At 34.4% G+C, this 14700-nt stretch overlaps 1 protein-coding gene across 2 annotated transcripts; it reads left to right on the top strand.

Annotated features, from left to right (window-relative positions):
- The first annotated feature begins 3120 nt into the window (after positions 1-3120).
- On the top strand, positions 3121-9062 carry LOC120339584 (carboxylesterase 1D-like). 2 transcript variants are annotated; one of them, XM_078116131.1, is made up of 9 exons: positions 3121-3464; positions 4222-4414; positions 4972-5168; positions 5253-5416; positions 5615-5766; positions 6275-6484; positions 7014-7158; positions 7302-7548; positions 7808-9062. In XM_078116131.1, the coding sequence occupies exons 1-9, from the start codon at positions 3313-3315 to the stop codon at positions 7968-7970; spliced, it is 1623 nt and encodes a 540-aa protein (XP_077972257.1). In that variant the 5' UTR covers positions 3121-3312; the 3' UTR covers positions 7971-9062. The 2 variants fall into 2 exon arrangements, with proteins under 2 accessions (XP_077972257.1, XP_077972258.1); XM_078116132.1 differs by having other exon boundaries at positions 3121-3355.
- Positions 9063-14700: the final 5638 nt, after the last annotated feature.

Consider the following 14700-nt stretch of genomic DNA (forward strand, 5'->3'; position numbering starts at 1 on the left):
TACCTAATAGCGGAAGAAGAGTGTCGTACAAAAAAAAATGCTGGAAAATGTTGCCTTATTTTACGTTTGCAATAAGTTAATTTTTGGTAGATAATTTATGTGTTGTTTGATATATGACTTTGATTGTTTGCTACGTCCCCACAAATTATATAGATTGTAAGCATTTTGTATTATTTTTAGCTTTCTGATAGAAGAAGTCTGGAAAACTTGGATAAGTTTAAAAAAACAATAAAAATAAAATAAAACAAAAAAAATCTGTTTCATGTTTGAAAGCAAACTAGCTCTATCTTGTCCGATAGCATATAAATACCGTATTGATAATCGTTCTACCAAATTCTTCGATTTTACTCATCCTCTATATGCCTCAACAGTCTCTTCCCGTTCTGTTGATTGCATACCATACGAAAGCTTTTGTACCTGTTTTTTCACTTGTGACTTGTAAAAAAATCATACATTCTAAAAAATAACCTCATAATAACTGTCTTGTATTCTATATGTATAAGGACATACACTACAGCTTTTATATTTGTAATGCAGTTCATCCGGAAGAGCATATTTTCACTCTACTTATATTTCTTAGAAAAATGTGGAAATTTCCCATTAATGTTCTCCAGTACGAACTCCTTATTCTGTCATAGAGTTCAAAAAATAAAAATAACGAAATTAGAGACTTTTCCTCATAAATAAGGCGAAAGTTCAGTTGAAATCGGAATACAGCGAAACGTTTTCTTCCATTTTGTGAAATACCGCAAAAACAGTGGTTTGTGAAAGACCTTTCTGTATAAATCAGGAGTCACCAGACTAGGGCCCGCGGGCCGGATTCGACCCGTGTCGTCCTTTTATCTGGCCCGCAATAAGATAAAAAAAATGGCAGATTTTTTCCAAGGAATGTTTCCCCCGAGCATCGACTTTCTTGTTTATTTCGTAACATAGACCAATCAGCAAGATGCAGAATGTGACCTAACAATAGACCTTTTCGCTTTCGCTCCAGATTTTCAGTTGTGGTTCAAATAATATCTCGTTTTCGCGATTTTGAATGCTATTCGTTAGTTTTTGGTCGTGATTCAGAAATTGAAGTATGAATCAAATAAGTCAATCATTATTGTTCCTTCTTGTAAGTGGCAGTTTAATCGCAGTAATCAAAAATTGTTTAGAAATAGCTGTGATAAAATAGGCTGAAATTCTATACCGGAACGCAGCGTTTCTGCGAAGGATGCACTCGCACACTCGTGGCGCGTGCTTTCGGCGAAACTGTTGCTGTGTGAGTTTCTCGTGCTAAAATAAACGAACGTGCATTTTGCGCTAATAATACAAGTCACATTAACTTTTGTACCGCTTACATGCGGATATTCATGACAGCAATTGATATGTTAACAGCTAACCTCAGGATAGTTGTTAGACATATTGTATATATATTTGTTTTGCTATGATGTTCTCGATCTATATTTCGCGATATAGAATGTAATATTCAAGACTTCCGAAATGTAGAATTTATATTGTTGAATAAATTGAACTTTTAGAAATTTATTACCGTATATTACATTGACAAAAACATTTGTCCGGCCCGTTTCAACACAGTTTGAGTCATAAATTAGCTCATCAAATTATTTGTATTTAGTAGAACAGTGGTTCCCGAACTTTTAAAAAAAATTCCATGACGGACCTCTTGCAATTTTTTTAATGATTCGCGGCATTGTGCACTAAAATAAAACATTAAAAGATCGCAACAAAAAAATAAATGCGCCGTATGGTATAGTGAAAAAACATCTCTTTACCTGCGTTTATCCCGATAAACCCTTTACTTTACATACGATTCGTCGTATCTCAATTTCAATTTTAGAAGACATCTTGAAATTAATATTACAGAGTTGAAAATGTAAAAATATAAGTTGGGCCTACCGTTACTGTATGTCAAATGCTAAATTTGACGGCTAAAAACTTACATAAAGCTTTCAATATAAAACGTAAAACTCCATTTAGAAGCGGACTCGCATACTTTATAAACTGCCTACGGCAACTCCCTCCTATACCCATAAGAGTGCAAAAAGGCAGCGTCAGCTGCACCTCTCTCTGCAGCCAGTAAACTTGTAATGGCATTAATTGAACTCTCTCTGTGATATCACAGGCCCCCAGCTATGTGACATCACAATTGGGCAGCGTGATCGGGACCGAAAGTGAAGAATCAGTGTCCCTAGCAGTGATTGTGAAACAGCAAAAGGTGACACATTTCTATCACGGACTCTCCGAAAGTGCTTCACGGAGCCCAAAAGGTCAGTGGATCCTAATTTGGGAACCACTGTACTAGAATCTGTTATTTATGATATAAATTATGATATTATGGCATATCATTTTCTACGTGAATATTCATTCCCATATCGAGTTAATGAATATTCTTATGTGCATCCTCTTCATTGTAATATAAAGAAACAATTTGTTAACGAAATGACATATGATGCAGGGTTGTATAAAGAAACAGTAAAATGATGCAGACGTTTTTGATGAATGAAAAGTACCTCCATAATATATAAGTCTGAATATTCGTTGCCATTTTTGTTCGAGATAAAACATTGAGATGGACAAAAAATAAAATAATATTTAATAAATATTCCAATTTGAATTTGCATTTTCGAACGGCAACTTTAGGATAGATTCCACCTTTTTTCGATAACTAATTTCGAGAATATATCGGGACGGAATGACGAGGTTGTTCTCAAATAAGAGTTCTGAACTTCTGCGCTTGGGTGAAATATTCAAAAAAGAAGCTCCCTCACTCGCATTTTAATACTGATTAAAACTTCACCAAATACTCTTTTAACATTATTTCGTTATAGATATATACATTTATTTTATTGTGTGTATGGATAGATAAATCGTGTATCTGGTATGAACATCTATTAACATTGAAAATCACGAATGTGAATTGTATATTCGGAACAGATATTTAAAAAAGATATATATATATATATATAATTTATAATCCCACTGCGCCACATACGAGATAATATTTTACCGCAGGAATGCTATGCTACGCTGATCCAGTGTTAGTTTAAAAAAAATTAAAAGAAGTAGTAGAGCATAAATTAGACGAAGCTCGTGAACTCCAAAAAGATTTTATTAAATAATATTTGCGCGTTCGCTGTAATATTCAAGAGATAAATCAGCAATCTGCCGTATTAGCCACGAAGCTGCTGTAAATTATAATAGGCTATTGGTAACGAACTATTAGTCTCGACACATTTTAAGGTATCGTAGTTGAATGACTGAATTACTTCATTAGTTTGCCAAGTACAGGAAACGAAATACTTAAACAACATGAGTTCAACTGTCGTATCTACTACAAATGGAATGGTGAAAGGTAAAGTTGTAAATTTAGACGAAAAAGGCGGAATTCCTGTTCATATCTTTCGGAATATTCCTTTTGCTAAACCACCACTCGGGGAATTAAGATTCATGCCTCCACAACCGTAAGTAATATGTAAACAAGAATAGCTTCTAAACCGTGTGCTAGCTATATCGTCATTGATCGTTGTATGAGCAAACTATATTTGATTATAGTTTTCATTGTCCATGGATAATTAATTTTTAAAATCATAATTTGAGACCATGAGGACAGACTTTCAAATTTCCTTAATGAACTAAATTAATAATAAAAAATATAGTTCAATCATCTATTGGAATTATGTGTAAGTTATTTGGAAAACATGTTAGTAATTTGTTTTTGCATGATATCATTTATCAATTCGCTTATTCGCTTGGAATTTATTATGTAGCCTAATCGTTAATTAAGCCATTAAAATAGAATGTTTTTTTAGCAAATCACACATTTAGCTATTATTTGAATTAATTTTTTTGAATTGAATAGTTTTTACGACAGGGATTGATGAGTAATGTTAATTTGATCATAGCCTTAAATAAATTTTTTGCGCATGTGTTCCTCTGCCTTATCCGTGTAGCCGGCAACCACAATACACAAGGGTGATAATGTGGTGTTGAGTGAAATGTTAATCATTCGAAACCGGGATCGGGACTGGAACAGTTCTACTTTTGCCCAAATACTCAGAGTGTGGTTGCTCTGGTTGAATTGAATCTCACTCAACTCGAATTCGATTTCATAATATGAGCAAAATACATGTACTCAGATTGTGATATAATTATGTATTGTGTACTATGTCTATATCAAAGAAGAAAGTTGCCTAAAATAAACTACTAACCTTGTTGTAGTGCTGAACCGTGGGATGGAATCAGAGATGGCACGACTAGTGGTAATTTACCAATGTATGCAAAAGAGTTTGATCAAATAATGATGAAAAATTGGCTCTTTATGAATCAAAATGATGTCGTCTCAAAACATGACGAGGATTGTTTACACCTGTCGGTATATACTCCATCTACAAGTAGAGGACAAAATCTTGCAGTAAGTCGAATGAATTTTATCATTTTTTTTTATATTTATCAATATATAAAACACAGTTGATCAGTTCATCTTCAACATTATTAATCACTACTCATAGACAATGCACATACACTGCATCAATATTAATCACAGGAGTTTTGCATGTATAATCATATAAATACTATCGATTATTGTATAAGAGTAAACTGTGTGTGAAACTATTTATGCTACGTTTCCTCCGCCATCTAACGCGATTGCTTTGTGGAAGTTCTGGCTACTTATTTACTTGGAGATGTACAAAAGATTTTTCAGTTAATTCCATACTCACTAGATGTATTTAGTGCTTCATAATATCTCAATGTGAATATAGTATTAAAAAAAACATTTTAAATTCACTGCACTTATAAATAATTCCAAATCACATGTGTGATATAACCTCGTTGTAATTTACTCAAATGAAGCAATATACTAATGCAAAGAAAATTCACTCAATAATATTCTCGTTTTTGTAGTATCGAATTTTTATTAAAATTGCATCTGAGGTAAATATCATTTATTTTTTTTATTTTTGTGAACAGGTCATGTTTTGGATTTATGGAGGAGCTTTTAGCATGGGCTCGGAACGTTTCTATGATGGTACAGTACTGGCGGGTATGAATAACGTTGTAGTCGTTGTTCCAAACTACAGAGTGGGAATATTTGGATTTCTATCACTCGGTCCATCATCAGCCTGCCCGGGTAATGCTGGATTATTGGATCAGCAGATGGCGCTAAAGTAAGTGTTCGGTCTAATTTGCATACTTTTCTGTCAGTTAACAGCATTGGACGTATAAAATTTATAGATATTTCCCTCATTTAGATGGATTCAGGGAAATATTGAAAATTTTGGCGGTGATCAAAACAACGTGACGATATTTGGTGAAAGTGCGGGAGGGGTTTCTGTGAACATTCATATACTATCTCCTCTCTCGCATGGTTTATTCCATAAAGCAATCAGTCACAGTGGACAGGCAACTGCAAAAGGTAATACCAATAAGTACTAATAGGGCAGATGTAACTATTAAACACATTTGGGTTTACAGAGATGCCGATATACTTGTCTATGACCCAGTAATTAAATTGGGTATATATATGCAGTACTTATAATGTTCGATTGATTGTTATAGACATTGGTTACAGTTCGCTCGTACGTCTGTTGACAAAGTTAAAATTATATTACAGCGATTGTACATTCTGAAGCTGAACATGCAGAGACAAATAAGAAAGTCCTGTCTTATCTCAAAATCGAACAAATGGATGCCGATAAAACGCTTCAAGCGTTGCAAAACACTTCAGCCGAAGAATTGATCAACGCATCAATGCAGTTTACTGGGGTTTCATGTTTTAGCTATAGTATTTTAAAACACACCTAAGATTGTCTTCGTTAATATACAGTTAGAAATTCAATATGTCAAAATGAGGACATCGATAAATGGAATTCAGAATTGGTAGTAAAATATGCGTATGGTTTTTTAGGCAATATAATACTACTACGCTTGTAGATATATATAATATATTGTTTATTGCAGTTGTTCAGTCCAGTTTAGAAAAGGAAAAGTTGAAGGAGCAATATCTATTGGCATAAGAAATGTATACATATGCATACTTCTAATATATTTGTCCGACTATGCAGCTAAATATGTTTTGATTTATTTGTGACTTAATTAAGGAAATGTCAAATAGGGTTTCGATGATATACCACCAGTTTTGAATATCTTGTCTTAAAATACATTTGTATATACATAAATAACACCGAATGTCGAAATTCAAAGTAGATATCGGGGTAGAATAGCAAGGATTACGTGTTTATATTTATGTTATAAACTTGTAGTTTGGTTTCAGCATGAAGCGTACCCCTTCGTGCCAACTGAATATGGCAATGTGCTTCCAAAAACACCCGAGCAATTCATGGAAGATAAGGACTTCCCTAAACTGCCATACATAATTGGATTTAACAACACTGAAGGTGATGGATTGCTAACGGCTATGCTGTGTTCGAAATACTCGGAAGGTCTCACTGAGGATGAATCAAGAAACGCAATGCGTGTTACGGTGTGTACAGTTTTCAATATATATAACATTATTTTTATGCTGTGTTTTTGCACCTATTTTAACACATTCAATTTTTTCGCCAAACTGTATGTTGCTCACAGACAGGTCCAACGTAACAGGTATACCTTACGCTTTTTTATGGTGCCTGTATTTTTCAACTACCACGTAAAAATTTCAGCGCTCCAGAAGTATGTGAACCAAGATGGCGGACAACGGAACGTTGTATGTGAACCAGGTTAGGGTTAGGCCATAATTTTATTTCACTTTTTCTTATTTTAGTTCTATTACGAGTTCGGGGACTGGCCAAGTGACTTCTGTAGTATTTGTACCTCGAATTAAGGCCTAACCTGGTACACATACTACGTCAACCATCTTGGTTCACATACTACAAGAGTACCAAAAATTCTATATATATATCTAAAATTTAGTCATGTCTGATTTTGTTTTAGTGTATATAATGTTTCGATGAAGCCGTGTTTTATAAATATAAACAGAAGTGTAGCTGATTATTTGCGATAATCATTTACAGATGACTGATGATGGGTATAAAAAATGCAAAGAATTTTACATCAACGATTCTGAGGACAAAATGAGATTCAGCAAATTGTTTGGCAAAGTATCAGCTGACGAATTATTTGCTACGAACGCAATTCAGACAGCGTCCAGTTATTCCTGTGAGAACCCGATTATTTTATTGGCAGTTTAAACTCTATGGACAGCCTGATGAAGCTATTGGTTCACAAAATGTAACTATTGTAAACAATTGTAAATAAATATAACATTGTAATTAAAAACAAAATACATTTTGTCCTTCCAGCTGCTGGTGTTCCGGTCTATATGTATTACGGTACCTTCCGGTTGAAAATGTTTCATGAGACGCGTTATGGACCAGAAGTTCCAAAAAAAGTAGATTGGTGCGTTTGTGACCACGGTGATGATATTTTTATGACGTTTGGAATGCCATTCTCTTCTAATCCAATGTCATTTGGTGCAAAATTTTCAGAAGAAGAAAAGGAAATCAGTCGTAAATTCATGACATATTTAACAAATTTTGCCAAAACGGGGTAAGTTACTTCATTTACATACTTTTTGTAAGCGTGAATATTAAATTATGTTACAATATACTCAACTTCAGATTACATTCGAGGTAAAACAGAAATGACGCATGTCAGTTCAGCCAAATGAACTGATCAATATATTCTGAAACTATTCTTCCTGTATCTTAAAATTATAGTCTACTTTCTTATCTTTCTATTTATCAGATTTTTGTATAAGTAAACATTACAAATTATATTAAAACTCAACTTGATTTTATTGCACTAGAAATCCAAATGAAGGAAATAAAGTTGGCACAAAATGGCCACTTTATGGACAAAATAAAGAACACCTCATTGTTGATTCTTCGTTTACTGTTGGTGGAAATTTTTATGAAAAGGAAGTTGAGTTTTGGATGAATACCATGCCACGTTACATCATAAAACACTAGGTTGACTAGATACTAAAAATCGAATGAATGGTTAGACACCACTTCTCAACGTTCTCTATCTTTGTTGATTAGCCTTTTTGTTTCGTAAAAATATATTTGCGATATCGTAAATATGCGGTCTTAAAAAAATAGTATTTGGTTATTAGAATAATCAACTCATCATGATTGAAATGTATATTAGGGCCATTCCAAGCAAAAGTTGAATTCCATCAATTTTTCAAAATGTGTAGTGAAAGTAATTTTTTTTTATTTTCAAAAGACATTGGAATTTTATTGGACTGCATTCATTTCATCGAACAATTTAAAATTTCACCCAGGTTTTTGATGGTTTATAAAAAATTGCCTGAAATGTAGAAATTTTGGTATAATTGACATATTTTGTGGTGATTCCTGACACAAAGTGTTTGATTGTGTGGTACAGTTATTTCATATGGAATTGACACACTGGATTTAAGTTAATAAAGTTTAAATGTTTGCAGTGCTGTAGGACATTTCTTCACCCATTTAACGATTTATTACCAGAATTTTGAGAGATGATAGAGGCCGCTATTCCGAAGTGGAAAAATGTCCTGTAGTGTCACGTCCTGTAGTGTCACATACAATATGCACATTATTGGCATGGATTTACAGTGTTACATTAAGTAACTTGAGCAACACATAGAGGGGTAGTTCAGCTACTGCACCAGAAAATACTATGGGCTCCTACTGTATCATCGCAAAAATTTACAGCACAACACAACGTACTGTTAGTGCATGGTGGATTTGCCGTCCTGTAGTGTCACGCTATATTTTACTATATTTTTTTATCTACTAAGTAAGTCTTGGGTGTAACTTTTGTGCAATTTTTTACATATTCAATAAAGCAACTGATTGGACAATGAAACGAAACATGTAGCTGTAAATGTGAAAATATATTGCATCCAACAAAATGCAAAATTTCTGGAATTGTCCTGTAGTGTCACCTGGAATAGCCCATTACCTCACTACCCATATATATATATATATACTATATATATTAATAAATTAATTTCAAAATGTGAATAAAGCGTTTTACTCATATGTTATATATATATATATATATATATATATATAGTATTACTGAGCAAGCGATTAATCTGTCCACGCGTTTCACGTTACAATCACATAATTATTATGAGTTTTCAACTTAACAAATAAAAGACCCAACTCATTGATGATTTCAAATATGTGTACACGCTTCTGCGTTGTAAGTTCTGAGTCATTTGCGTGGTGCGGCGGTGCACTTTTTATATCTGTGTTCTTCCTGGTGTTACTAAACGGAAAATATAAGAATGAAGATCTATACGAAAGAGATATTACGAATGGACGGGCTGTTTAGCATTATTACAACGAAGCATAGTAATAGCGGTTTCATTTATCGACACAAAAGTTGATATAAATTACACACGCACCTCGAACTGCGGTCCCGTCAATTTTGTTTCGAGCTATTACTTTTTGTTGAATATATTCGATACGATAATATGCGTATTATAATGACATCACGTTTGGACCCGTGAACTGCATCCGCAAATTTTAGCTACCGCGGACATTTGCACCCCTGGAAATTTTTTCTCACAGAATCTATGGACGCAAATGAACGCGGGTGTGAATGGTGCAAAGGATTATGATTATTGCATATATATATATATATATATATATATGTGCAAATGCCCGCGCAATTAAAAAGCCCGATCCCAAATAGACCACCGAATCTTTGTTGCTTTGACTTCATAGCAGTAACAGACATCATTAAGTTTATTACTAATCTATCTTGACCGGTGTTAATAGGTATTTGTTTGCTGGTTTGTTTGTTTGTCTGTGAGCTACACGCGATATCTCACGAAAGCGGTATTGAATCTGCTCCAAATTTTGCATGTGCATTCATCATAACTCGGACCAGACGACTGTTGTTTTTAGATGAATTATGTCGTATAATTAGCGAGTTAATAATTATTTAGTGGTGGGACACGTGATGTCGCTATTGGGCCAGATCAGAGGATACACGCCCCTAGATCGATAAGTCGCCGTCTCTGATCGCTATCTCGTTCCTTAGTTACTCAAAACTTATCTATTTGTATGAACATCACACATTCACTATAGGGTAAATAAAAAAGTATTCAATTACAAAAACACGAAATCCGAGAGCTCAGTGATAAATAGCGCAATGCGGAAAAGTTCACAGCGCCAGATTATGGATTGGTCAAATTTTGGATAATAAATCAACCCACCTAACCCAATACAAATCTTCTGCTCCTTTATAATTGTATATATATATATATCGAAGGACTGTCATGACTACGAAAAATGAATATTTCGTAAAAAAAAATTCTAAAACAAAACCTAGTGTCCATAATTAAAATCAAAGAATATTTCTCAATCTTTGGTGGACGTCGTATAATTAAAAACCATGGGTGAGAGTACAGTCGGATCGAGAATGACTGAAATGTCGCGGCATGATGCAAAAAAGTGTAAGGATGTATGTATTGGGCAAATGGTGCGTAGCGGAATAAGGAGGGAGAAGGAAAACAGCACACAAATTGAATCAGAAACAATTACTTACCCACTACATTTGTACGACATCCTGTTTTTGTCAAAAATAGTTTATCTTTATATATAGCCTATATATCAACAATATAAGAAAACATACAGACACAGAAAACAAAAATACTTATCTGTTACGTCCAAGTACATTAATTTCTTTAGAATCATTTGGAACGGACCGATTCTACAACGCCAGCGCTGTCCGGTGTCGTATTTCAAGAAACTATTTGAGTTAAAATGTGTACTTTGTTTGCATTCTAATATTATATTATTGTAATATTTCACATAGTTTGTAAATCATTTAGAACTCTGCTCAGCCTCAAAATATTCATGCACAGTAAAACAAACAGCTCAGTATAACAATTTCTTAGAGGAAACACTGTATATTATCTGGATTACTGGTGTGAAAAATCTTTCCAAAAAGTACATTATCTGAAGGAGTATTTACTAAAACTATAATGATTTTTTTTAGATCCCAGAATAGTCGATGCGTAAATGAAATTGTTTATTATATCACTGCAGTATTTCCTGATGTGGTCTCAAGATATTTTTTTCCAAACTTCCCCAGAATTATTCGTCTCAATCATCTGTTCCATACTGATGGAGTGGATTCTATATGACTAATATTTGTTGGAGGGTGATAGCAAATTACGCTAATCATAGCTCTTAGTTATCGCTTGGGCTGCTTAATAGCTAAAAACAATATAATTTTCGTCAAAATTATTTTACGAACTGGGTGGTCATTATAGCCAGTGGAATTATTGTTTTGTCTCAGTCAGTCAGATGTATGTATGAACCGTCGATAGAGTAACATCCAGGCGAAGCACTTGGTACCCATCGTACAAAATTTAACTGCAAGGTATATCGGTCCGGTCCATCACTGGCCAAAGAGTTGATTTGTCGTGTCAACGACTAACTTCTCACATGTCTACTGGAGATATATATCTATAACCAGGGCTGCGATCGATATTAACCCCAAAATAAGGACATCCGGGAAATATAATAATAAAATAATGTGAGAAATAAAATGTATTTATGCCAGTGCGGCCCGTGTCGAATCATACTTTGCACTAGTGACTAGAAGAGATTTGCTCCAGCAGTTCTTTATTCTTAGAAACGATCTGTTCCATCTCACTTTTAAGTTGTCATCTGATTCACGTTACACCAACTGATTTTGGCCAGTAGGCTATTTTTTTGTCACTGTGTCAATTAATTTGCTGTTATTACGTAATGAATGCGCGTAGCAATCAATGAGGTTGTAAAATATCATTTTAAGTGCCTGGTATTAGAACCTCTACTCATAAAATAAGGACACATGTCAAAGTAAAAACGTTTCTTAGAAATAAGGACAAAAATATTTTCTGAGACAAAGACATTCAAAATATGGACAAATCTTGGAAATAAGGACGGTATGGCAGCCCTGCCTATAACCCTGGTTCTCATTTTCAGGTCTTTTGCGGTATCATTTACACTTTTGCTCGTTGATCTTGCATTAAAATGACTTAGAAAAGTTTTTTCAGTAGTGCTTTTATTTTACAATCAAGGTGGATTCGCCGTCCCTCTGAAATTGCATCGGGACCCCTAGGTAGGGTTGGGATTTCGGAGCCAGTTTTTGAAATCCCGGTATCGGGATATCCCGGGATTGAGCCGTATAATCCCGGGATTTTTCGGGATTAAGTAAAAGATTGAAACAACTTGCATGGCAATAAAATCACGTATTTATTCCATGTAATATCGACGCAGAGATATTATAGATTTGGATTTATATCGCGGCACACTATTTAGCTCTTTAAATATTCGCGGCACACCTATCACAAAACACAAACATTTTCTTCTCTTAAAGAGTACGATAGTCGAAAGCGAACACATGATTAATAGTTACCGATATTACAACTGTTTTCTTACATTAATGTAAACGAGAGCGTCTTCGGAGCACCTCACATTATTGTAAAAGTTGCGCGCCTCATGGGTAATACGTAGGGTTACCATATTTTTGGACTTCAAATCGGGACGCCTTTTTCATACGTGCTTCCTCTTCTGCCCTTTTTCTGCGTTTCGGTGCGCAACTGAGAGGTTTTGCTTCGCCATCATTCTGACAGCCTTCCTAATTTTACCGGTGAGATCAAACCACAAGACGCCAAAAATCGACGACTCCCTCGCATTGTTACGTAACAAAACGATTTCGGGCAGAACTGACATCAACGTTATAAGATATGCATTACTGGTTTTGCAATGCAGCTTTTGGTTTTGCGGCTTAAATTTCTAAATTCTAACCGCTTGGGCCCCTTTGCGCTGTGTGCCATACCTCGACCGCGGGGATGGATGCTACGCCAGTGGATCGCAGGGGTGGGCAAAATGGTATATTTTCATCGAATCGAATAATTTTAACGAATTGTTGAATATCGGGTTAGTTTTGGGATTTAATTCCGATTTTTATTGTTTGGGTCGGCTTTGATCTTTCTTGTCACCGTTTGGTAAATTAACTGGCCCAATTTTAAACTAAAAATATTATCATTTCTGACGCCGGAATGTGGATATTTATGACGACGACCTTGTTGATTTTACTTTTCTATCGTGGCTGTTTTATTTTCTTATTAAATAGTGAATGAAAACCCTTTAAAGTCATTGCGTGAATCCTGAATGCTATTTTGAGTTCAAATTATGATGAAATACGTCGGTAATAGGGTTAGTTCGGATACCTATAATTTATACTATCCGGATAACGGATATATCCGGGTATTTCGTATTTTACCTATCCGGTTAACCGGATAGTTAGTTACTGCTAATTTCAGAGAACCGATTTTACAAGATTTTTTCGGCGAATTGACTGAAAACCACCACACAGTTCTATTGTAAATACGTACATATGTATTATTTTTCTCGAATAAAAATGATTGTGCATTTTGATGTTGCATGTGTCAATAAATAAAAATTTAAGCTCTGTAATCGTACAGAAGTACTGCTGAATAATATAATGAAACATTGTTTTAAATACTGTGTCCTAATTGTCTTCCGCTCGACTGTTAAGTTATTTTCTCATATTCAAATTCTATGTAATAATTTATATTATATATAAATTTTTTGGAAGTTTTTTTTCTGTCTAGACCTAGAGCATATTTTCTTTAAATTTTGACTCGTACTAAATTTTGGTGTCGCAGACTCACGATGACCATTTCTTTAAGCTTTTAAGTTCAATTAGTTTAACATACACCTGACTTAGATAGAATAGATTTATTTTCGGCTGGTATATCTATTGATTCGATTGATACAAGGAAATTTGAAAAAACATATATACCAAAGTTAAAAGGAAGCACATAACATTTGGTTGTGTACCCAAAATTTTGAAATGCTACACATATTACATGGAATCGGAAGTATTGTGAAATAAGTCCTTGAAATTCAAACTGGTTTACTTCATGATGAAATGCGTTCCTTCAATACACGCAACAATTACTAAAAGCCACACCCGACAAAAAAGCAACAAACTCACACCAACACCAATACTTTTCAACTGAATTCGTTTAAGTTAGTCTTGCTTAAACTGTACCTCCAGTTCAAATCTAACTTTATAAAGCGAATAAGCTCTTCTAATAACCGCAATAATCACATTTGTTCTGCGTGTTTTGTGATGTAATAGTAAAGTTCACTCCAGCATTCTACGGATGGCTAAAATATATATAGGCAGATTAGAGTGGAAAAAGTTGTTATTATATGCTCTGGGAGATGTCAGTCGCCACTCAACAAAAAATATAAAAATCGCTAATCGCGCATATATATTATTTATACTGCTCTATTATCCGGTTAACCGTCACAATAATATCCGGATATCAGATAGCAAAATAACTCTTGGTTAACCGGTTAACCGCTATCCGGATAATCCAACCCTAGTCGGTAATAATGGCGATTCTACTAGTCATATAATAATTCCTTGGTAAAAATTGAGAAAAACTTCGCACAATAATTCCACTTAATCTGACTGACTCACACTGTAAGCGTGGATTGCTTTTTTCAAAATAAGTATTAAATAAAATGATATAACCTACCATTTGTGAGAATATCTACATCTGGATAACAAAGCCTTAAAATCCCGGGATTTTTGGGAAATAATTGCGGTATCGGGATTGAAAAAAAGAAGTCCGAACCCCGGGATCCCTACCCCTAAGCGACCACG

This window comes from Styela clava, chromosome 9, assembly GCF_964204865.1.
Source record: "Styela clava chromosome 9, kaStyClav1.hap1.2, whole genome shotgun sequence".
Taxonomy (NCBI): Eukaryota; Metazoa; Chordata; class Ascidiacea; order Stolidobranchia; family Styelidae; genus Styela; species Styela clava.